General features: G+C 42.6%; 2 protein-coding genes across 2 annotated transcripts; one reads left to right on the top strand and one right to left on the bottom strand.

The window, feature by feature from the left end:
• The first annotated feature begins 9,889 nt into the window (after positions 1-9,889).
• On the top strand, positions 9,890-17,631 carry LOC127655947 (cathepsin S-like). The gene is made up of 8 exons (XM_052144045.1): positions 9,890-9,977; positions 11,047-11,172; positions 11,357-11,479; positions 12,441-12,593; positions 13,003-13,227; positions 13,543-13,708; positions 13,888-13,990; positions 16,770-17,631. Exons 2-8 carry the CDS (start codon positions 11,053-11,055, stop codon positions 16,867-16,869), a joined length of 990 nt encoding a protein of 329 aa, XP_052000005.1. The 5' UTR covers positions 9,890-9,977; positions 11,047-11,052; the 3' UTR covers positions 16,870-17,631.
• A 2,750-nt stretch (positions 17,632-20,381) lies between these two features.
• onecutl (one cut domain, family member, like) lies at positions 20,382-25,140 on the bottom strand. The gene is made up of 2 exons (XM_052144040.1): positions 24,117-25,140; positions 20,382-20,810 (listed from the first exon to the last, which is right to left on the bottom strand). The coding sequence occupies exons 1-2, from the start codon at positions 25,138-25,140 to the stop codon at positions 20,500-20,502; spliced, it is 1,335 nt and encodes a 444-aa protein (XP_052000000.1). The 3' UTR covers positions 20,382-20,499.
• Between the last annotated feature and the right edge of the window lie 865 nt (positions 25,141-26,005).

Raw genomic sequence — 26,005 nt, 5'->3', positions numbered from 1 at the left:
ACGTCCAATATTATATCTTGCCTTGTTTCTGAATGTTGTATGTCAAGACTTGCTTATGCAGAGCATGAGTCTGAGCATATAATCGCATATTGTATTTTAGAATCTTTTAGAATTGTACTGCTAACAGAATTAAATTCTCCTGTATATACTGATACCTGGTCAGTTAACCTTTTCTTCTGAGAGTAACTCAGATCCTCTGGAGATCTTTAATTTTAGAATAGCAACTGCAACTTCTTGTCCTCCATTTAGATTTTTTGAAGCACCTGTGAATATATGAATTTTATTTCCATATTTTAGCCAAATATACTCCTTTACTCTTGTTACTTCCTGTTCATCTTTATTCTCTTTTTGTCTGACCTCCAATAATGTTAGATCCACTGCTGGTTGTGGAAGAATCCACAAAGGTATTGGTAGCTGTATCACTCTTGGTGCAAGTTTGGAAATTCTTTCCAAATTCCATTCATCAGAAACCTGTACAATAGTTCGCTTTGACCTTCTTACTATTTTATTTACTTTTGCTTGAGCTTGTTTGTACTCCCTCAGAGCTTGGAAGTTATGAGTTCTCCCAACCTTCCTAAATGCTTTCCTTTTCTTTTTTTTATATCTTTATCACACTCATCATTCCACCAATGTACCATTTTCATTTTCCTTGTTCCTTTACTCTTGGGGATGTTATTTTCTGCAGCATTTTTGATTACCCCCTGTAATTTTCTTACTAATAGTTTATTATTATCACCATGTATTTCATCATTCATACAAAATCCTTCTTCAATCATTTTAACAAATTCGGTCCAATTAGCTCTCATACATTCATTTTACTAACCCATCTCCACTTATTTTTGCTGCAACATTCCCAACAATTTTTATCATTATTGGAAAGTGGTCGCTTCCTATAGTACCCTTCAGTTGGTTATTCCTCCTTGTTGTTAGCGTTGTCTAGTGCTGCTTCTTGACCTAATCCTTGTACCTCCACCATCATTAAGGCATACCAAATTCATATCATCCATCAACTCTTCTATTATCTGACCATTTCCAACTACTGTACCTCCATCCCAACATAAGGTGCAATGGGCATTAAAGACCCCAGACCAGATTATCCACTTTGACCTTCTATGTGCTTCAGGTCATCTAAAATCAGCTTTTTACAAGGATAATACAAGTTTATAATAACAAAACTCTTGTCATCTACCCACACCTCAATTACCGCATATTCCATTTTACTTCCCTGCCCCACCACTCTATATTGTATTCCTGATTTAATAAAATTAACACATCCACCACCACTACCCTCTTCCCAGTCTCTTCTCACAGATGTATACCCTTTATTACAAAATCAAAATTAGGCTTCAACCATGAATCCTGTATACACAGCACATCAGGTTTTTCATCCACCAAACTCCTAGCATTCCATTGCAGGATCACTAACATCAGGATTAATATCCAACCCATGTTTCTTGACTTGGCTGTGTATCTGTAGCAAGACCATCTCTAAATATTTCCCATGTCAGCCCTTTTACTTCCAAAAATCTCTCTGCTCTCTCTAAGTCCTCCTTTCTTTCTCAGTTGTACAATTTATGAACTTTGCCATAAACAACAAGAAATTTGTCTTATTTATGGGTCTTATTTATTAGCGTCTCCTCCTTAATCATATTTCCCTCTGCTGCATTTCTGGATAGATTTCTGCCAGATTTCTCTCCTTCCTTTTTATCGTCTTCTTTCTCTTTCTTCCCAACTTCCACATTTTTCACAGATTCTGCATATGACAAATTATTTTCATCCCGTTCTTTTTGCACCTCAAATGCTCTCTTTCTAACGTCACATCCTCTGTATGCAACATAATCCATAATCATGCTCTCCTCCACATTGTGCACATCTCTTTTTGGACCTACAGAGATTTGCAGTGTGTCCATATCTCTGACAGTGACAGCATCGCAGTGGTGCATGCACATATGCTCTTACTGGATAACTGACATCACCCTTTTTGGTAACATACCACTCTCAAAACGCAACATTACAGAAAGACTGTCCACTCTATTACCTTCCCTGTTTACCTGTAGGCTTTATGGTTCCACTTCCTTACTTCCCTCCCTCCCTCCCTCCCTCTATATTTCCTTTCAATTCTGCAATGGATACCCCTAATGGAACCCCAGTGATTACTCCTAGCTTTATCAGCTAGGCTACTTGTTTGTAACTTATAATCACTTGCTTACATACACCCTTCATTTTCATCACTTTATTTCTCTGCTCTTCACTGTTTCATACCACAATCAATGCCCCTGAAGTACTTTGGAACACCCGATCTCACCTACTTACTCAATTCCTTTGATATGGGCATCCCTCTTTTAATCGCACTATGATATTGAATTCCTCCCATCCTATCACCTACACTAGTTAGCCAACTAACCCTTCACCGTTATCTCTTTTCCTATTCTTTGTTTTTTTCCTCGTGCTTTTCCTCCCTCCATCTGTGTACATCCTACCTCCATTTCTTTTTTTCTTCCTCTGACTTATCTGTTCTAACTTTTGTATCTGATCCAGCTAAAGCTTCTTTTATTCCTCATCTCGACTCTTCCAGTTCACGCTCTTTACAGACCCTCTTCACAGACAGAGGTACAGCACAACAAACAGCCAAGCAGCGAACCGATAATCAACTCCTCTACCACCGACTTCGCTGAGTTATGACATGGAAAGGACTCGGTTACTAACGTAACCTCGGTTCCCTGAGAGGAGGGAACGAGTATTGCGTAAGTAGCTTACGCTATGGGAAAACTCCGTTTCTTGAGAAATATTGAAGTCTTTATGTAAAACGCATTGCAGCTGCACAGCAGACAGCAATGAGCGAGGCAGCTCGGTCATTGGCTGTGCTGCAGCAACTTGCTCGAACCAATGACGGGGCAACTCTGAACGCACGACCAATGGGCGCGCGCTTCGCGCTCGCACGCTCAGAGCCCGCCAAGATGGGCGTGGCTTAGGGCTATATATTAGGCGCCCCGTCATGAGAGTTCTTTAGGTTCAATCGACTGAATCGAAACTGACCAAGCACTAGCACGGCAGCTTACGCAATACTCGTTCCCTCCTCTCAGGGAGCCGAGGTTACGTTAGTAACCGAGTCGTTCCCTATCGAGAGGTCTCTCCTATTGCGTAAGTAGCTTACGCTATGGGAACACCATGTAAAATGCCGTGCGTGCTGACTTCGCTCTATAAAGCCAGAGGCAGATGCCTGAGCCTTAAAGCAAAGTGATTATTCCACGAGCCGGCCAACGGCGAGCTACATAATGGGATAGTATAGAGCACCCTTCCAAGGTGGTCCATGGTGGGGCGCTCATAGTACAAACACAAGCACATATCTTATGTACTGAGTTTTCTATGTACTGATATGCATAAAAAATCCTCTAAGTCAGTCAGAGACGGACCTTGTAAGGGAGGAGATAATGCTCAGCATATACATACTCCAGTCCATTCTACAGTCAGGCTGATAGAATGTTGGAATGCATTTTTTCTATGTACTGATATGCATAAAAAATCCTCTAAGTCAGTCAGAGACGGACCTTATAAGGGAGGAGATAATGCTCAGCATATACATTCTCCAGTCCATTCTACAGTCAGGGTGATAGAATGTTGTAATGCATTTTTTTTTTATTTATTTATTTTTTTTCTATATACTGATATGCATAAAAAATCCTCTAAGTCAGTCAGAGACGGACCTTATAAGGGAGGAGATAATGCTCAGCATATACATTCTCCAGTCCATTCTACAGTCAGGCTGATAGAATGTTGGAATGCAATGAGGGGACCTGTAGGTTATAAAACCTGATAAATGTCGAAGGCGAGGCCCAGCCCGCCGCCGCACAAATATCTTCGATGGGTATCCCACTCGACCACGCCCACGAGGAGGCCATGCTCCTCGTAGAGTGAGCTCTGACGCCTAAGGGGCATTGAAGGCCCTTGGCTTCATAAGCTAGCGCTATAGCATCCACTATCCAGCGCGATATTCTTTGCTTTGAGACTGCGAGACCTTTAGTGCGGCCGCCAAAGCATACGAATAATTGTTCCATTGTCTGAACGGGGCAGAACGTTCCAAATATATTCTGAGCGCCCTGACCGGGCAGAGTAAATTAGCGTCGCTTTCGTCTGCTGGGGACGATAGAGCTGCCAGAGATATCACCTGTACTCTGAAGGGTGTGGAGAGCACTTTAGGAATATACCCGTGCTTTGGCCTAAGGACAACTCTGCAGTCATTAGGTCCAAATTCCAGGCAAGCAGCGCTTGATGACAGCGCGTGCAGGTCGCCCACTCTCTTGACTGAGGCGAGCGCCAGCAAGAGCGCAGTTTTGAGCGAGAGCTGTTTAAGGTGCACGGTTCGGAGAGGTTCGAACGGGGCACTCTTGAGTGCGTCCAGGACCGTGGCCAGGTCCCAGATCGGCACCGAGAGGGGGCGAGGAGGGTTCATCCTCCTAGCGCCTTTTAGGAAACGAATGATTAGGTCGTTTTTCCCTAATGAACGTCCTTTATCAGGATTGTGTGACGCCGCTATGGCAGCCACATAGACTTTGAGCGTGGAGGGTGTGCGGCCCGTCTCCAGCAGCTCTTGCAAAAAGGCGAGTACACTTGGTATCTCGCACGATTTGGGGTTCAAGCTCTTGGTATCACACCAGTCACTGAACACTTTCCACTTTTGGGCATATAAGCGCCTCGTAGAGGGCGCTCGCGCCTCAGTGATGGTTCTCAAAACTTCACTGGGGAGGTTCTCGGGAACCCATTGAGGGGCCATGCATGGAGGGCCCACAGATCAGGGCAGGGATGAAGAATCATCCCGTTGGCCTGCCTGAGGAGGTCTAGCCTCAATGGAATCGGCCATGGGGCAGATTGCATCATCTGCATCAGTTCTGGAAACCACATCTGGTTGTTCCAGAGTGGGGCTACCAGGAGCACTGCACATTTCACTTCCCTGATCTGACTGATGACCTGAGGTAGCATCGCGATCGGGGGAAAAGCATACAAGGGGCGGCTCGGCCAGACTTGGGCGAGCGCATCCGAGCTCTTTGAGAAGAAAAGGGGGCAGTGCGCGTTTTCTCTGGAGGCGAAGAGGTCGACCTCTGCCTCGCCAAAGGTTTGCCATAACCACTGAACCGTCAGGGGGTGGAAAGACCATTCTCCTGGGAGAACCTTGTCTCTGGACAGCATGTCCGCTCCCTGGTTCAGGGCACCTGGCACATGCGCTGCTCTCAGCGAGCGCAGGTGGTGTTGTGACCATAAGATGAGCTCCCTGGCCATAGAGTGCAGGAGCTCAACCGGAGTCCACCCTGGCGATTTATATACGAAACTACCGTCATGTTGTCCGTTCGGACCAGGACGTGTTCGTTTTTCAGGTACGGAAGCAGGGCTCTGAGAGCCAAGGCGACTGCTTTCATTTCCAGACAGTTTATATGTAGGCGCTTTTCCGGGTTTGACCAAAAGCCGGAGACAGGCCTGCCCTCGTAAAGGGCCCCCATCCTATTTTGGAGGCATCTGTCGTGATCATTTTTCTCCGCGTATTTACACCCAGACTCACGCCGGTTTGATACCAGTTGACGGCTTTCCAGGGCGTCAGGGCTTTTATACAGCCGTGATTCGCTCTGATCAAAAAGTGGCCCGAGCGCCACGCGTGAGTGGGGACACGGCTCTTGAGCCAGCGCTGGAGAGGACGCATGTGCAACAATCCTAGCTGGAGTACCACCGATGCCGAGGCCATGAGACCGAGCATTCTTTGAAATCGCTTTGACGGGGCGTGTGCACCCGCTCTGAATGATGTTGCAAGGTGTCGAATAGAGAGCTGCGCTCTGATGAGAGGCGCGCTGTCATCTGCACTGAGTCTAGCACTATTCCCAGAAAAGAGATATTCTGGCTGGGGATAGCACGCTCTTTGCAAAATTGATTCTCAGACCCAGGCATTCTAGATGGCTGATAATCCAAGATCTGTGCGTCGTTAACTGACCCTCTGATTGTGCTATGATTAGCCAATCGTCGAGGTAATTCAGTATTCGCGACTCCCGCTGTCTCAGGGGAAAGTGCTGCGTCCATACATTTCGTGAATGTACGGGGGCCAATGATAGGTCGAATGGTAGTACTGTGTACTGGTATGACTGTCCCTCGAAAGCTTAATCTCAGAAAAGGCCTGTGATGAGGCGCTATCGGAATGTGAAAGTAAGCATCTTTCAAATCCACTGATAGAAACCAATCCCCGGGCTAACTTGCGCGAGGATATGTTTGGTTGTTCACATTCTGAACGAGCTAATCATTAAAGCTTTGTTCAGATGTCTGAGATCTAGGATGGGGCGGAGGCCACCGTCCTTTTCGGGACAAGAAAATAGCGGCTGTAAAACCCGCCTCGCTCATAGAGGGAGGAACAGTTTCTATAGCACCCTTCTCTATCAGTTTGAGCACCTCGGTGCGTAGAACATGTGACACATCTTTCCTCACTTCGTCTCGACCACCGCTGAAAAGCGGGGTGGTCTGCGAGCGAATTGAAGTGAGTAACCGTGTTTTATTATGTTCAAAACCCATTTCGGCATGTCGGGGATTTTTTCCCAGGCTTTTGCTCGCACAGATATGGGCTGAATGCTGGCTGGGGGCATGTCGCAGTGACGTATGGGCCCCACCGGCAAATTGCCTTGTGCTAACACCGAGTTTACAGCTCTCAGAGGCGCAGGTGCATGCTGAGCAGCCGTGTTGAGTGCCGAGTGCAGGGGTGCGTGTGAGAGTACAGGCACGCGCGCTATCTCCGAAATGCTTGCAGCATGACTCGGAGAAATGCTTGAAACTGTATGGACAGAGTTTTCGGGTGGGGGTGCATACATCATAATAGGCACGCGCACCACATTCATGAAGCTTCCCGCTTTTAGCGGGGAGTCTCTTGGCTCACGCATCGCATCTGTGATGTTTGCGGCATGAGACAGAGAACTGTTTGAAACTGTATGGGCAGCACTTATGGGTGGGGGTGCATATACTGTAGTAGGCACGCGCACCACTTTCATAAAGTCTTCCGCTCGCTGCGGGGTTTTTTTTGGCTATGCATACAGTGTTTGTGTGTAGGGGTGCATGCAGGACAGCAGGCACGCGCGCTACATTTATAGTATTTCCCGCTTTTACTGGGGAAGTGTTTATAACTGTGGGAACAGTGCTTGTGTGTAGTGGTGCATACATGACAATAGGCACACGATCTACATTTATTGGACGTCCAGCCTGAGCTGGGGAAGTATTTGGCACTGTTTGGACAGTATTGGTATGTGGGAATGCGCACTTTAGTGTGGACATGTGAACCCTTAGTGACACAGGCAGAAAATGACTCTTTTTGTGATTTCTGTGTGTCGCCGTTAAAACGGCGCTTGATTGCAGGTGAGCGAAGTTCTGTGACTGGCCCATTGACTGCTGTACAGACATTTCCAACCGCCTGTAAGGGGACTGGGTAATGTTTTACATGTTTTAGAGAGAGTGGTCCGCCTTTGCGAGACACGTACTCTCTCTTTTCTTCCTATTGCTAGGAAGACTTACGAGGCTCCGGGTTCAGCACGATCTTGGGCCAAGGACCTCGTTGCTCAGGCGGCTTTCTTCGGCCAGCGGAACGCGAGCGGCGTCGAGCGTCCGTTTCAGGTCTGCTCTTTGGCTTTTGGGAGACGGGAGGGGCCGCCCTGGCTCGCTGCTGCTGCTGAGGCGGTCTCTGGTGAGACGAGCTGGAACGCTTGGGCAGGAAGTGACGCATAGCTTGCGAATCCTTCCGGGCCTCAGTGAAGGGTTCAGCGAATTCTTTTACCGCTGATCCGAACAGGCCGCTTGGAGCGATAGGCGCGTCAAGGAATGGTGCCTTATCCACGTCCTTCATCTCCGTTAGCGTCAGCCACAGATGGCGCTCAAGGACAGTCAAGTTAGCCATGGCCCGGCCGATGGATTGGGCGGTGGCCTTCGTGGCTCACAGGGCTACATCAGTGGCGCTGCGCAGGTCCTTGAAAGCCTCAGGTTCAGGTCCAGACTGGTCCATGGTGCGGAGAAAATTGGCCTGGTAAACTTGTAAAACCGCCATTGAATGAAGCGCTGACGCAGCTTGGCCGGCGGCGGCGTATGCGCGACCGGCGAGAGCTGAGGTGGATCTGCAGGGCTTCGAGGGATGAGAAGCTTTGGCTTTCCATCCGGCGGTGGAGGGTGGGCACAGATGGTTGGCCACAGCCTCCTCGAGGGGCGGAGTTCCCTCGTAGCCTCTTTCTCTTGCGCCATCCACTGAGGAGAGCAAGGAAGAAAAAGAAGGCTTCAGGCGAGCAGAGTGCGGGGCTTTCCACGACTTCGTGAGTTCGTCGTGCACTTCGGGGAAGAAAGGAGAGGGTCTCTGTCGAGGGGCCTGCCGGTGCCCCTGCAGGAACCACTCGTCCAGCTGGCTGCGGGCGGGTTCTTCCGGAGAAGACCAGTCGAGCCTGAGGTCTTCCACGGCTTTGGACAGGATGCGGATGATCTCAGAGTCCATGCTGGTGCCCGTGCTCGTGTCCGCTGATGTCGATGTCGCGGGGTCGAAACTCGAGCCCGGCCAGTCGTCGGATGCAGCGTCAATAGAGAGGCTGTCATCCTTTTCATCGTCGTCCCCTGACGTGCCGAACGAGACGAGACCCACCGCTCTGCTGGAGGGGTGCTGGTCCGCCTTCATAAAATGGACTGGCGGCGGGGAGATCTCAGGTAGCGGTGAAGCACGCGGGGACTGGGCCGGCGTGACGTCACCGAAGTCTACGTGCTCTGGCAGCCTCTGTGAGCGGCGCTTTTTCTTGCGCGGCTCGAACGGAGGGGGCGGCAGCACGGTGGAAGCAGGCTCGTTTGCGGTGAAAGCGGCAAAGCGAGCGCGCAGCTCGGCGAGTCCCAGGGAGTCACATTCGGGGCATCCGCCCTGAATGAGAGCAGCTTCTGCGTGGTCCGGTCCCAGGCAGCGAGTGCAAATGATGTGACGATCCCCATCAGGAAGAGGGCCTCTGCACGAGGCAAGCGCTTGCAGTAAAAGGATATAGCGTTGCGCGCCGGATGGCGTAGCAGAAGGCTTTGAAGGCGGCTGAAGGCGCCGGCGTCCTCTTTAGCGGTCCTGCTTTAGGCTTTTCGACGGCGGGCGAAAGACTCCAACAATCCAGAGGATCCAGCGAAGAACAGGTCTTTGCTGAAGGAGATTAAATCTAAAGAACTCTAATGACGGGGCGCCTAATATATAGCCCTAAGCCACGCCCATCTTGGCGGGCTCTGAGCGCGCGAGCACGAAGCGCGCCCATTGGTCGCCCGTTCAGAGTCGCCCCGTCATTGGTTCGAGCAAGTTGCTGCAGCACAGCCAATGACCGAGCTGCCTCGCTCATTGCTGTCTGCTGTGCAGCTGCAATGCGTTTTACATAAAGACTTCAATATTTCTCGAGAAACGGAGTTTTCCCATAGCGTAAGCTACTTACGCAATAGGAGAGACCTCTCGATAGGGAACCCTAAACCCCAGTTTAAAAGGAGGGTCCGTTAACACCGAAAGTGTTTTTGTATGACTATTTGACCGTTCTGTTGTTCACTTGCGATCTGTTCAATTCGTGGCCCCGCTTCTAGCTTTTATTAGGCTATTATTAGCCTATTTGTATTATTATTATTTTTAGGTCTCATTGTTCTACCGGGCCTCAGAGTAAATTTTAAGGCTTTAACTTGTTTTACATAAAATACTTTGGTGCTATTAGCCCTATATATTAATGCGCTTTGTTAGCTATTTAGTTAATTCTTTATACCATATTTTGTTTATAGGCAAACTACATCTGCATAGCCTACTTTAGAAATAAAGTATAAAGTTTCGCCAACTTGCTTTTGTAACAGGGCGAAACAAAAAGTTACCACATGACAATAGGCAGAGATTAACACGTGATGGAACAAAATAAAGCAACTAGGAACTCACCGACATTCACATCCTCTCCAAGTGACGAGAAGTGCAGTTTAACAAGAGTGCACAGGTGAGACTAACAACATTTGAACAAGGAGACATTTCTTGCCCTTCACGTTCACATGTTTTATCTGTTACTGAAAAAAATGAAGAAATATTTTAATTGTGTAAAGGGGTGAGGGATCAGGTGGAGTCGATTAAGCCGTGTTGGTTTAATTTCGGTTGCTTCCTTAATTCGGCTCATCTGTTATTCTCTTGTGTGGCACCATTTACGTGATTTTAAATTTGCTATGTTGCTTTCCGTATCCATCTGCTTACTACTGTGTTTTTACCCTTATGCTTAATACTTTGTGCAGTGACTTGAGGCTAGGATTGCCACTTTTGGATTTTTAAAATAAGGGACACTTAAATGAGGAGAGATGGGTGGATCACGGCACCTAACCGCATCCTCCACATTTTATTAGCTATAAAGGCGTCGAGTTAATATGCGTTATTAATAAACATTGTATTCCCTTTCTTATATGCTAAAATTAGAATTTTCCTGACCTATGACTTACAAAAAAAATCTAATTTTTGTTAAACATATATTTATTTGTATCTTTTCGATTATTTGTCTCCTTTATCTTATTTAGGCCTATTGATTCGTTACGGGACGGGTGGCAACCCTTGAGACAGACTTTTCAGGGAAGTTCAGTTCTGTGCCTTTCAGTTCAGTTCAGTTTAGTTTAGTAGTTATTTGCATGGATTTCAAAAAACTAGTTCTACAACATGTTAACTTCCTGGTCTATTCCTGTTAATTTCGCTTCAGTTTCTTGGAGTTTGTTTCCTTAAAATAATGTTGCTTGTCATTGGATCATTACAGAGATTTGAACATTTGAAGAACAAGCTGTTGCTCCCATTTAATAAAAAAATGTAAAAGACAACTTTGTTGAAGGCAGAACACATGTTCACTCAATGCCGAGGATCTTAACCTGTAGACACTTCAAAAATGCCATTCACTGAAATGTCATTTCCTCTTTATACTGTGGCAGATGGATTGCTGTTTAGGCCAGTTGCCAAAACATTATTAATAATATATTGGTAGATAAGATGTGTAAATGCATGTCCGTGTGTTCAGCATGGTGTTTTGCACTTGTCAGGCAAAGATGTTCAGGAGCTTGCTGTTTGCAGTGTGTTGTGGTGCAGCACTGGCCCATTTTAACTCCAATCTAGACCAGCACTGGGAGATGTGGAAGAAGACTCATGGCAAGTTTTACTCCAGTGAGGTGAGAACACAAACCTTATTATAATGTTACATGACTTGTTAAAATGAAATGTTAAAATAAGTGTTTGCAATACATTTCTGTAGAATGCAGAGATGTGTAGTACACCTTGTAGTCTACCAGATTGCACAGGTGCACACAACAAGTGCATGTACTGCATTATCTATTTAGGTGTGTCCATTTGTAGGTTGTGGAACTGGGCAGGAGGGAGTTGTGGGAGAGAAATGTTCAACTTATTACACTCCACAACCTGGAGGCCTCCATGGGCATGCATACCTATGATTTGGGCATGAATCAAATGGGTGACATGGTGAGTACTGCTTTATTTCCTTGATAAATTGAGCATGTTAATGTGAAAGTTAAGCTGTGCCCATGTAAATGGACAAGAACTAGGCATGTGCGAACTACTAATTTTCATAATCAACTAGTCTGTGTTAAGGATAATAATGTATAGTTGGGCTCTGTTAGGGTCACTTGAACCCAATCAGATGTGTTTCAAAGGGATATACTGAAGCAAAGTGCAGCACTTCAGCATGGTAATTAACAGATATTCAACAATTAAAAAGGCTAAATAACTAGAACATCTTATTGCACAAAATAGTAAGAAATAAGAGGGGTTCCAATTAAGAATGTTACAAAACCATTTATGTGTATCCTGAGCACATAATTACGTGCTTCAATGTGAACCGAGAGCTTGGGAGCCTCAGGATAATCCTCAATGTGCAGTCGAAAGCACAGAACTACAAGAAAATATTGCATGTAAACACAAAATTCACAAAATCTAGCAGTGTAATCAGTGTACTCCCAACTATTTGTTTGAGCAGTTTCAGACAGAACCAGCAAATTACTTTAATCCTGCCAAAGCACTTAAAATATGGGAGCATTACACGCAGCAGAGGATTTGATGCCTGACAGTGATCATCTTGTAATGTTTGGATGATGCAGCACTTTGGCTGTAACAGCAGCGGCACATAAATTGACTAAATTTAAAGTATTAAAGATATGAAAATTCTTGCAGAGGGTTTTATTGTGCTGACTATTCACTTTAAGCACAGCAGCTAAAAATCATACTCCCCACGTTGTTGCTTCTCAATTAATTTGAGAATTCGATTGGGATTGGTGAGTAAAAATTAGGGTGTTCTGTAAACTCTACACAATAAATTGTCTAAAATATATATCCATAGTCCAGAAGTTGAAGAATCATTTTTGTTATACATTTAAGTTTTTTCCTAAGTCTAAATTTTTTTTTCTTCTGCTGTGTTGACTTAAAGACGACAGAAGAAATCCTGCGAACATTTGCTGTAACCCGTATCCCACCTGGCCTAAAGAGGCAAAAGGCGAATATCGTAGGCTCTTCTGGGGATCCTCTCCCTGACTCTCTGGACTGGAGAGATAAGGGCTATGTTACCAGTGTGAAGATGCAGGTATAGTTAGAATTTTAAGGATGTTCACACTAGTAGAGGTTCCATTGTAAATCCTCCCTAATATCAATTATATGTAGCAAATAGGGGCAAAAAAGTTGCATGTAGACTGATTACATGTGGTGTTTCTTTTCTTTCTTTTTTTTTTTTTTATATATATTCACTTCCTTAATTTTGTTTTTCGTAGTCTGTGTCTAAGGGATATTATTCTTCCTTTCCTGTAGCTTCCTCTATGCACTTGCAAACCAGAAAAAACTTGAGTAACCGTAGTGCCATTGCAACTTGCTAAAAATGTAATAATGCTGACATAAGTTTTCAGAATGCTGAATCAGCAGCCTTATGTACATTGAAATTATTCCTTTAATTTCATGTTTTTTCTTTTTGTAGTTTTCTTACTTCTCTCTGCTTTCAGGGTGCTTGTGGTTCCTGTTGGGCATTTAGTTCTGTTGGGGCTCTTGAAGGACTGCTAAAGAAGACCACAGGAAAGCTGGTGGACCTCAGTCCTCAAAACCTGGTGGACTGTTCCTCCAAATATGGCAACAAGGGCTGCAATGGTGGATTTATGAGCTCTGCCTTCCAGTATGTCATTGATAATGGGGGAATAGACCCAGAGTCCTCTTACCCTTATGAAGGAGTGGTAAGGGTGTTTCTTTTTGCTTCTGATATGGGGTTCTATCTATCAACCTTTATTATAAGAGAGCTGTATTGGGGTCTGCACCCTTTTTGAACATGTGTAGGAATTCTTTGCATGATTGTGGGTCATGCATAAAACCTCTTAACCTTGAAATGTAGGGGTGATCCTGGGTTATTTTGAAACATGCATATAGGGAATGGGTTCTACATGGCTGGATTTACATACATCAATATTTGGCGATGGAGCTTGTTTTTTTAAATGTAATCCATTATCATTATGGGTCTAATGTATAATCTAATATATAAATGTGTCCTACAGCAAGGGCAGTGCAGATACAATCCAACCCAGAACGCAGCAAACTGCACCAAGTACTATTTTGTCCGTCAGGGAGATGAGGAGGCCCTAAAGCAGGCTCTGTTTAATGTCGGACCCATTTCAGTGGCTATTGATGCCACCCGCCCTCAGTTTATCCTGTACCGCAGTGGTAGGTATTTCTATACATGTTTAGGTAGTATTTTTCTGTTATGGCAACCTCTTCTTCCTCTCTAAATTTCTGAAATTCTCAGCCTACAGTGTGAGGTTCATGTTTAATTGGCTTTTGGGGGGGGGGCGGCATCTGTTGTCAACTTTTTATGTTACCTTAAATCTGTCAACTGTACACAGGAGTTTACAATGACCCAACCTGCACCAAAAACGTGAACCATGCAGTGCTTACTGTGGGATATGGTACAATGGATGGACAGGACTATTGGCTGGTCAAAAACAGGTAAGAATACAATTGGTAAACTCAATCACTTATTACCTTTCCTTTGGGACAAGAACTCCAAGAACTCCTGAGTAGTGTTGTCAAAAATACCGGTACTCTGGTACCAAGTCGGTACTCAAACAAAAAGAAATTAAGATACCAGAATTTCTGAAGGTACCGGAGTACCGAGTACCAGGTTTACCCGGTTCCCAATCAGAGTCGGGAACTTTCGAACGCTCACAACAAGCAAAGTAGCTGCTGCTGCGGAGTCTCAACTTAATCTTGTCGAAAAGAAAAGTGGATAAAGCCAGGTTTGGAAATTCTTTGGATTTGAGGCTGATGAAAAGGGAAACATCATAGATCAGCAAAAACCTACCGTAAATTCCGGACTATAAGCCGCAACTTTTTTCCCACGCTTTGAACCTTGCGGCTTATACAATGACGCGGCTAATATATGGATTTTTCCCGCTTTCAAATTTTATATATTAAAAAAAAAAAAAAAAAAAACATTCTGTGACGTGCTCAGTTTTTTGGCGGCGTGAAGCTTTCATTAGACCAATGAAATTGCCGAACGGGTTAAGGTCAAAACAACTTTTTTTGTTTACTGTTTAGATTAAATCGAGCGCGCTCAAACTTCCCATCATTCTGAGTGCGGTAGTATTTGTGTCACCCTCACCATGGCAAAGACATGGAGAAACGCATATGATGCTGCTTTCAAGTTGAAGGCGATTGATCTGGCTGTTGGAAAAGGAAATAGAGCTGCTGCACGGGAGCTTGGTCTTAATGAGTTGATGATAAGACGTTGGAAACAGCAGCGTGAGGAATTGACTCAGTGCAAAAAGACAACTAAATCTGAGGCTATTCAACTCCGACACCGAAGGAGATGACTTCAGTGGTTTCAGTGCACAGGACGAGGAAGATAGTGACCAATGACTTTCTTGGTAGGCTGCTGTTTACTGCAAATGTTTTGTTACAAGCCGTGTGTGGCAGCGGGGGCGTGGTCAAGCGCCCGTCCGGGAGAGAAAAGCTGTAAGGGCGCTTACACCTGCGCTAAATTATGTCTAACACCGGTGTCTAATTTCAAGTGCCAAGTTGACGTTCCAGGTAAGGCTTTTAATAGCCACAGCAATGTTTACAATCAATTTTATAAAGTTTCTCAATTCTTCTATGTGCCAACACTAGACTGACGTGTGTCACTCTCTCAGCTCTGTGGCTGCTGCCTTTTTATGCTGCTCTCCCCATACTTACTGAAATTAGACACAATTTAGCTCAGGTGTAAGCGCCCTTGCCGCTTTTCTCTCCCGGACGGGCGCTTAACCACGCCCCCGCTGCCACACCGTGTTTCGTTAAAGCCTATTTATTTTTGTTACAAGCCATGTTTCGTTAAAGCCTGAGTCAAGTTCATTTGTTTCAATGTACCGGTAGGCACCTGCGGCTTATAGACAGGTGCGGCTTATTTATGTTCAAAATAATATTTTATTTAAAAATCAGTGGGTGCGGCTTATATTCAGGTGCGCTCAATAGTCCGGAAATTACGGTATTTGTAAACGCTACTTTCACAATTTTCTGACGAAAGGAGGAAACCCATCAAACTTAATAAAGCACCTGAAAGACAGACACCCGGATTTATTCAAGCAAATAAAGCAGGTGAGTTTAAAAACATTATCATTTGCATTAGGGCTGAAACATTTAGTCGACATTATCGACAATGTCGAAAATATAAAATTGTCGAGAATTTTTCGTTGTCTAATAGTCATTTGATCTCATAACATGATAACATGAAATCACATTAAACTGTAATGATGAAGCGTGAGAGCAGCACAGCAGTTCATGCCTGATTGGGAAGAATTACAGATCACAGTCCAGATGCACTCTAAACTTTCACAGCTTCATCTTATGTAGACTCCAAAATATTAGGGAATTATAAAAAAATAAAATAAAATACTCTCGTTGTGGAATAAGTGGAGCCGGAGCTCTTTAAAGGAAACATGCGTTGCATCTTAAATTAAGTTATTTCAATGTGTTATAGCTTTATTAAAGTTCAAATAATACAGAAGCAGCTCATGTTAATAACTATAACTCAGAAACTGCCATTTCTCTGTGTGGTCGGTGCCTCTTCAATGAGTTGCGTGAATGTCCTGATCTAAGGGGGAGAGATTGAAACTGCACCCGTCTGAGAGAGACTCTGCCTCGGGGACGCTCATCCCTCGAGCGCGGATGCTTAATGCAGGTAGATTATAACGCGATGGCTCGCGACTTATTTAATCATAATATATGTCACTGTGCATTTCTTATCGTGAAGAAAATTGGCAATATGCAGCTTTATTAATATGAGCACTTTGCGCATTAGTTTGGAAATTAGTTTTTTATTCATTCTATTGTATGCTTGTTTATTTTGTTTTTTTAATACTTGGTAAAAACTTAAAGTAAAAGTTGAAGCAAATCTTATATAAGTGTTCAAAAATACTTTAAGCATACATTGTACAGTGTTATAATTCAAAAATAAAATATTTAACTTAAAGTGTTGCTCAGTGGTATATTTTTGTTCTTTGTTAATAAGTGTTGTTCAGTAACCTGTTTTTTGTACCGAAAATGGTGTTGAGTACCGTGAAATTTCACTGGTATTGGTACCGACTACTGAAATTTTGGTACTGTGACAACACTACTCCTGAGGAGTGGATTTATTGTTTTTGATCAACTCTTGTATGATGTATAGAAAATACTTGCAGAACTAACTAAACATCAAAGTTGTGATTTTGACGTATGGATGCTTGATGTAATCTGTCTTTGGCATTAACAGCTGGGGCACCTACTTTGGAGATGGTGGCTATGTCCGTATAGCCCGAAATCACAACAACATGTGTGGAATTGCTTCGTATGCCTGCTATCCAGATGTGTAACTGAAACCCTGTTGAAACAGACTGTTGAACTTGTCAAAAGATAATTATATTTGTATAATCTTTTTTTCTAGCTTATTGTTCTAAATCAAAATTATTTTTAAATTTCAGATGTATTTTTAAATATCTTACTAAATAAATATTCTATTTTAGAACTGTTTCTATTGCTTGTTCTAGATCTTTAAAGGAAATAGGCTTTCACACTTTTAAGTTTACAAATGACTTGGGGGTTTTATTCAGTGCAACATCACAACAAACAGTTTCACATGAGGTATTAAAGGAGATATATGTATATATATTTTATTAATTATTTTCAAAATCAGCACACAGTTGTGATTGACATTTAAGATTGCTGTGATTTTTACACCTTTGGTTGATTAGCCACATGTTTAAGGTAACGCAAGGGGACAATGGCATAAAATGACAGCTGTTCACACCAGCAGAAAGGGATTTTAGATGAGTGACAACTTTAAAAAAAAAAAATAAAAAAAGACTTTCTACCTTAAAGTCTGCTTATCTAAATCAGTAGATCTCCAGACACCAAAATGTATAAACTATGTCAGAGTGCCCTGGCTCTCCAGGGGAGAATTATGTTGGCCTATTTTTTTATTTTATTTTTGTTCCAACAACCAATTTGTTCAGGTTTTCTCATTTTATTTTCCTATTGGATGGTTCATATGACAGTGTTAGAGAATCACTGCACCATATTTGTAGACCGTTTCAGACATATTTAACATTTTGGTCTCAATCCTCTCCTCTTTTCTATTTTTGAAGGGATAAGCAATCTTAAGATCAGCAAGACCCCATCTTGCTCCGATTGTCGTTCCCATTTGGTCTTTACTGAAAAATGTTCTGTAATTTCTCTCTCTCTCCCATTCACTCATATACACACACTCATAGACAAACAATATGGTTCTCTCTGCCTGCAGGTAGGGCTGTGATTTTAATTGTGTTAACGGATTGATTCCAGCACATTTGGCTATAAAAACTTAAAAACTCACAAACACTCCCTGAATGGATGGGATCTTTGGTACAATTACATCTCAGCTACACAACACATCACACAGTTGAGGTAGATGAAATTCGAGCTGTTGGGTAGAAAAAAGGGCCACACAAGTTCCCCTTGATGAACAGTGGAATGGAAATATATTTTAGATTTACACATGGCCAGAACATAATAGATAGCCACAGTTCCATTCTGTTTAAATTTTCATCATGGCTCATTTAATAAGAGTTTGTCAAGCACTCCAGCAACCTGGATTGTACCTTGTGTTCCATTTACTGGAACACGTTTAGAACTGTTTTATTTGGGCCTCTGTACAAAGTTATCTGAGTCCAGGCCACGTCAATTTAATCCACACTTGAACGGGTTTCCTCCACCAGAAAAACGCTCTTCATTAGCGAATAATTTGGTGACGATGACGTTGGGAACTGGAAAAACGATTATAGTTGATGTGGCCTGAGGGTAAGTTAAAAAATAGCCTAACTGTGTGAACAAAATGCCCACCAGGAGGCGCCAAAGACTAAATTACAACAGAAGCATCTTCCATGATGTGCTGGCTTTGAGTTGTTAAATGTAACCTTTAAGACACTACAGGTTGCATGTAATATATAATTATCTACCACTGTAATTTTTGAAATTATAATTATCTAAATAATTAAATCTCTAAGAAAAAAAGAGGACCAGCAAAACAACTTTGTGTGTCCTGGAGAGTTGAGAAACGCATGCTGACACCCTTTGCATTGTGCATAGCACACTTACAATTGTTGCTCATTAAACTTTAATTTCCATCCCCAAACTCCCACCCCACCCCTTTTTTGACGTGATTTGGTAATGCAGCTAGTCTCTGATCTGCCCCCCCATGGGTCTGACCAAGTGCAGAGTGCTATCCCAGCCTCCAAGAGGACACGGATAAAAAGAGCCTCTTTGAAGTTGGCAAAAGTCGATGGCCTCTTTCAAGGACCCTCTTTCAAATGCATGCTGTGAAGAGGCCTCACTACATGCCCTGCAAAGGTTAAACACGGGGGAATGAGAAAGAGCATTGAAAAAGGGACGATTTCTCCCTTGACGCCAAACATAGCCCACCCCGAGAGACTGGGGAGCAGCACCTATAAGCGACGTACAATAAATGTGAACTGCAGTGCAGGAGATCACAGTTAAACATTCGCACCCATTGCTCAGCCGGACTGAATAGTCTAAATATAGAATCATCTAGCATTCACAGCCAAGTTTGTGCAGTTTTCATGCACAGCTGGTAGAAAACATTAGAATCTATATGTTAAGTCTTGATCTGTTCAGTCAGGCTGTGAAGTAATGGGTCTAAACATGCAGCACATGTTAAGTATGAACCATGGATGGTTTTAACACTAGCCTTGATGTCGAGATACTAAGAACACAGCGTTCAGGAGATGAGAAAATCTAGACATTCAGGGAGGACAAATATTCATCTTTGGTATTGGGACTCTATCAGAGACAGGGTCATTTTCATACACGAACAACACATAATTAAATACTGACGGTAAATAGCAAATAAATAAAATAAATAGCTAGAATATTGGAAATAAATACATAAATAATTATAAATACACAAAGTGGTTCTCAGTTCTTGTTTCAATTCAAGCTTCGACATTGTGTTTGGTATTCTTCATTGCAGTTTAGGAGATTTTGAGCTTTCCAGGAAGAACAGCCATCGGCCAGCTTGTGTGCTTGGAAATTTGTAAAAATAAAAAAAGTGGAAACATATCTCCATCCTCAGTGTGACATCGGATAAATCATTTGTGAAATCAACTGTTTTCTGATGCCAGAGGAGATATCTTTCTGGTTTCCTTTTCGCAGCTAATCAACAGAAAATCACACAAGGTTTTCCAATCAATCGGGCCAAGTTTGAAGGCTGCTGCAAAGAGTGTCACGGCTGCCCTTCCCCACCACTGCATCTTCAGTTCAACCTCACTGTTTGAGAGGACGTGATTTCATCCAGTGCTGAGACTGTAGTTGTCCCAAAGTAGATTCCTTTTTCGACAAATGGACTATGAGACATGGCCTGGCTGTCTGTAATTTCAGCACAAGATTTCAACTTTGAGTATAAAAAAGAAAAAAGCTTTTGAAAAATGTGTTCGTATTTTGGTTTAAGCTGCAGTTTCTTTGTCCAGTACTTTTTCCCCACAAAAAACAAAAACTTGGACAGTTTCATTTTCATCCTTTGTTTCTTTGGTCATAATTGTTTATTTTTCACGCAGTCTTTCCATCCGTCACCGTCAGAAAAATCAGAACCGTTTAGACCTTGCACTGATTTTAAATTGTGAAGCAGATAATAAAATAATACACAAACCGATTCAATATCTGTTTGCTACCTTTTCGTAACCATCCACAGAGACTCAATAAGTTGCTTTGTGAATGATTTCATGAGCCCTGATGTGTTGGGCTATCGTACTTTGCAATCAAAGCTAAAATAATCACTAAAACTACAATCAAATCCTGTCTCGTCTAGACAACTCTGGACATCACCCTTGTAAAGACTTCATCTTTGGTTTCATATGCTTTTGATTTCTATATAAAAACACCCTTGATTAAAAATCTCAAACTCTCTTAGCTACAGGTAAACCTGCCCAGAGAGAAAACGCTTAGTTTTCCTTTCATGCCGTGGAGCAGGTCACAGCAGGAGAGACGGTACTGGACCCCGATGAGCCAGTGGAGGATGGTCGGCCCTCTTCGGTCCACCGGTTTACATTTCTCCGGCGAGCGTTCATGAAGAAGTTGCTTACGGTGGATAGCTCAAGGCCCAGCTGCTGGGAGATTGTAATCTGCAGATCTTTGGTAGGTCTGTGATTCTCTCTGAAAATGGCCAAAAGTGTGCGACGCTGCAGGTCTGTAAAGACTAGCCGAGTACGCTTGGGTCCCTGGTTTCGCTCCAGCTTAGACTGCTCGTGTTCCTTGCGCTTACAAGCTGAAAAATAGACAAAGAACGAGAGAGAATGTTAGCAGTATAAATTAGGCTTTTAAATCTACATTTGTGTGTTCCATTGATGGCCTCTACAGTTTTTAATTCCAGAAAATATAAACCATGTTAGATAAATATTAATTCAGTGTGGATATTTTAATATGTAGCTTGTGTCTTTAAAAATAATATAAAGCAAAGAAGAAATAAAAAAAGATGTGCAAATAATAGATGACAGTTTCATTAACGGAATTTTGGTTGCAAGCTAACAAAAAAAAGATCAGTTTCAGATCATTTCTGTATCCTGCATCTGTAATTTTTTACATAATATCCTATTTAATTAAATACCACATTGGGTGTTTACCAGATTATTGCCTGAAAACCAAAGAGAGTCTCTATTAGACAAATGCCAACTTGATAGATAGACAAATGTACTTTATTGATCCATGAAAGGGAATTCAGGATAAGGAAGATTAAAGGTTAAGGGAAAAGACTGTAAACTTGCTGAATTTATAAAAAATTACATTGATGAACAAACCATGACTCTATTAAATTTAATCATCTCAATAACACCAACCAGAAAAAAAAAAAACATTAGCAGAGTCACTTGTTCTCAAAATGCATGATGGTAAAATGCACCATCCCATAGTCCTTTTTACTGTAGCAGCACGGTTTCTATTCAGGTAAATTGTGTAAAAGGTTAATGCCATAGTCCACATGCTCAGCATTTTACCTTGCTATCTCATACCAAGCAGTCAAACAACTCTGTTTCTTCCTCTCGATCCGCCCCACCTACTTTCACCAGGATAACCATGATCATTAACTAAATGCTTCCTGATGTTGTAATCATGTGTAAAAGGTAGGAATGACCATGCTATAAATCCAGTGCTCTGCGCCACACTAACAAACATAAACATCCCCCCATAGAGTTCTTATGATCGTGGGAGCAGGCCCTAATCATGACGTATGCCACTTGTCTTATGTAGCTGAAACGTGATTGAAAGCCTTTTTCATAAACCACCCCCACCCCCCAATTGCCTATCACCCCCCTCTCCCCAAGCACTGCTCCCTGCCTACTCCACCCCCTGCTGATTTTTTTTTTTTTCGGCCAGGGGCTGATAGAAATTATTGATTAAATCTGTGCTGCTCAGACTCCTTGACCTATAGTAGGTTTAACCCCTTTTGTGCTGGATGAAAACAGAGCTTATATTAGGCAAACAACGCTAATATTTAGTCTCTGCAGGCGGTAGGGGAAAAAGCAAAACTTAACTATGCAGTTTTTATTGAAAAAATAGTTTGGGCAAAAAAATCATGGGGGAAAAATATTCACATTTTATTGTGTGCAGCTGCTCATTATACTAAATGTAACAGCACAATTGAAAGAGTCTCTGGTTTTTAGGCCAGTTCATCTCTCTGATTCTTTAAGACAAGAGCTTTAGGCTTCAGTGATTGTGTGTGAAATCCCCATGCTGTCCGAGTGCTGAGGTTTAGAGTAATGATCTCTACCCTGTCCTACAACTGAATTTCTCTCTGTTCATCTCTCTCTCTCTCTTTCTCCCAATCAAAGCTCAGCCAGTTTGCAAAAGCACCCTCAGAACACATCCACACATAATAGGTGAAGAAAAACTGAGTTAGAGAAAGAAAGGCAGAAGAAGATGGACACAAAATATTCAGGGAAAACAGGATTCAATTTAGTCCAAATATTAAGATTTATAATGCCGGATAATAATCAAATTCTGGTGTAGTCAATAAATTCAGCCAATAAAATAAAATATAAAAACTGCATTTATAGTGCAACAAATGCAGTGTGATCTCAGTGCCTGCTTGCAATGTGCATGAATCATTTCAGTTTCCAAATAACCACAATGAAAATTTTAAGATTTAAAAAGGATTTATGTACTTTTTATAAATGCTTGATATATACATATATATATATATATATATATATATATATATATATATATATATATATATATATATATATATATATATATATCAAGCATTTATATATATCTGCATTAGGCTGTATAATCATTAAATGTGTCTTTAAACTGAACTCCTGTTGTCTCCGAGAGAGGAGAGGCGTGTAGATGCATGCATTCTAATGTTTGCTCACACCGTCTTTTTCACAGGAGGTGTGTGCAGGAGCCTTCTGTGTTGCTTTCCCAAGGAAATCAATACTAGCTAGTAATTAAACAAAGGACATGGTGAGAAAAGTCAACACTCATGGAAAGTGGGTTATATAGGGAAATAGAGAGGTGTCCACTTGTGCTTTTGTGTGTTTTGGCTAGAAACCATGAGAAAAGCCTAAAAAAATGTCAAGTATTTTTTTCAGACAGATATAGCAGACAATCTTGGAATTTGTGGTTAAGAGATATAAATTAAAAAGTTTAAATATGTATATATATTATAAATAATAATCAAAGCCCAGAACTACAATAAAATGACAACTTTTTAAAGACAGAATATAAAATCAGTGTTAACATAGTTGCAAAATAACACTTAATCCTTAATGAACATTTAGTGCCAATCACCAAAATTTCCATAATAGTGTTATAGTAAATATATAGTAAATACCGCAAAAAAACAAAACACACAGCAGCACTCAGGCCAACTGGGCTTTAATTGATTGATTCCCTGTATTGATTGATTCCATGTATTTCATTGCATGGAACACCCCAATGACTAAGGGCACAGTGGTCATCAATCAATATCTGTAGTGGTAATGCAAGCATAATAATCCATTCTGAAACGTATTTCATGCTTCGGTGACTGATCGCTTGGGATTCAGAAAGATTTTGGAGAACCTAAATGTCTGCGTTTGTATCCCAACCCACAATCCTCAGTGGCTGCTGCAGCACGCCAGCCGACATTTTGAAAACCGCCCCATCCCTGCATCACTAGCACCCCCCACCTTTGTCGATTCTCATGTTACTTTTTTCTCTGGATCTCTTTGTGAGCTTTAGACAACAGTTGCTGTTTCAGCCTTGTTAATATCAAAACATTGTAACACTGAGTGATACATTGGGTATGCAGTGAAATATTTGACTTAACATTGTTCATTTAGCATTATTACAACAAGTCATTTAATTTACAATTTTACCATACAGTAATATTATTTCATGTTTAGCAAATGTTGGTTAAAGATACTGTTAATGTATTGTGACTTACAGACCAACTCAAATGAAAAACATGCTCTATGTATGGTTAATAATATAGATGAAGTTCCACTTTATCAACTGTGCCCCAAATGGAGTAGAGGTAATTTAATAGAGATTTGTCAATCTGTTTTGCAACAGGCAAAAGGATTTTTACCTTCCAGACGCAATGAGGCCATCCTCTGAAACTCTGGCTCCTGTAGCCAGCGGGACATCCTCTTAAAGGTCTCTCGGCCAGACTTGAGTTTCCCCCAAGGTTTGGGGTTCCTGAGCAGGTCTGACAGAGTGCCCTGAGACCTGCACAGAACCCTCTCAGCGAAAATGGCCTGTGGGATGCTGTATCTCTTTAGTTCTGTGATGATTCTCTGTGCCACATCTTTGGTGTTGATCTCCTCTCCTGCTCCGCTGTTCTGGGAACCAGTTAGCATGCCATCTCTTCCCAGGCTGGAACCAGAAGAGGATGGGGAGGAAGAGGTGTGTTCCCCCAGCTTGGTGGCCTGTTGGCTGGGGAGATGGTGCTGATAACTCTGGTTGTATATATGGGGGTGGTACGTGGGAGTGTGCTGATGGGCATCCATTTTGTTTAGCTGGTGGCTGACCCCATGCTCGCCCCCCAGAGAGGGTGGTGACATCTCCCTCCCAAAGTCTGCCACTGTTCGACAGATGTTACCCCCATTGCTGCCCATATGGACTTCATGGCCACCTGGAAGCATCTGGCTAGTGTGTCCATTCTGACTTCCTAGACTACCATAGCCATGCATGGCAGTCTCCAATCCTGCACTGCCCAGCGGAGAAGACAGACCCTGTCCTATACCAAAGTCTTTTCCGTACGAAGTGTAGTAGTTTCCCCCCAGACCTCGATCGTCTCGCATTAGAGTAAAGCTACCGATGACGTTGCTGACAGGCAGGCAGGGGTGGTGATGATGGTGATGGAATTTGTCATCAAAGGGCTGAAGAGGTGTCAATGTGGTGTATGTGCTGCCACAGCTTGTTGGTACATCCCTACTGTACCCCAGTGTTGCCATGCTGTGGTCATACCCAGGGCTCTGGTGTTCTGACTCCAGGCCCATGGAAGGGCCCCCCAGAGAAGGACGAGGGAAGGCAGCCGTGATATCCCGAGAGTGCAGCATGGCTCGGCTGTCCTGACTGTGTACAGACATCTCACCCATATTACCATCCATGTTTTACCACTCCTTAAATTTCGGTTGTTCTTAAATGTGTTGTTTACAGACTAGATTTCGATTTCAAATCGAAAATTTATCTCAAATAAAAATAAAGCGGTTTATTTTGCAAATCTGATTTCAGTGTTTTCTCATTGACATTTCATCACAACAACACCATGTTGGGACATACAAGCTAATTCTGCCCTCCATAGATACATATGCTTTTATTCCTGTCTGTCTTGCCGTTGGCTGGGTGACTGTAACCTGGAAAGCTGTCAAAAAAACATGGATAATAAAAATTACTGATTTGGTAATTTAGAATTTATTTAGACTTTATTTACATATTTAATAAATAGCCCAGATATTACACTTCTTAAACCACCCGAGATGCTTAATTCCCTTACAAACTGATGAGATGCACGTGTTTATAACTTTTGTATTAGGCTAAGCGTTTTGATAGTAGGCTATATTTTCCATTAACATTTCAAACTTATGTCAGCAATCTCCTCGAGGAGGAAAAACAGTTTGAACTGAATTAAGTTAGAATTACCTACCTCACGACAAAGCATATACGACTGGATGAACAGAAGCGAAACAGTTGTGGCAGTTTCCCAGAGATACACAATCAAAAGCCGATAACGTGGTAGGTTACTCTCACACCTCCAGAAATGCCAATTTTACTAATCGATTTTAGATAAGAGCGAATTTTGTGTATCATCTGCACATTTCGGCGTTCAAAAAAAGCAGCAATGGCTCGGTCCGATACGTCCTCCGTCACCCCCGTCATCCGCTAGATTCTCGCTGGACAAGAACAGTCGAGAATGCAACACAAATAGGGCGTGATGCCGGACGAGTGTCCGGACTTTGTTATGCGGTGACCGAG

Source organism: Xyrauchen texanus, chromosome 15 (assembly GCF_025860055.1).
Source record: "Xyrauchen texanus isolate HMW12.3.18 chromosome 15, RBS_HiC_50CHRs, whole genome shotgun sequence".
Taxonomy (NCBI): domain Eukaryota; kingdom Metazoa; phylum Chordata; class Actinopteri; order Cypriniformes; family Catostomidae; genus Xyrauchen; species Xyrauchen texanus.
Note: the sequence above shows the minus strand (reverse complement) of the source record. Positions and strands in the feature narration are given on the sequence as shown.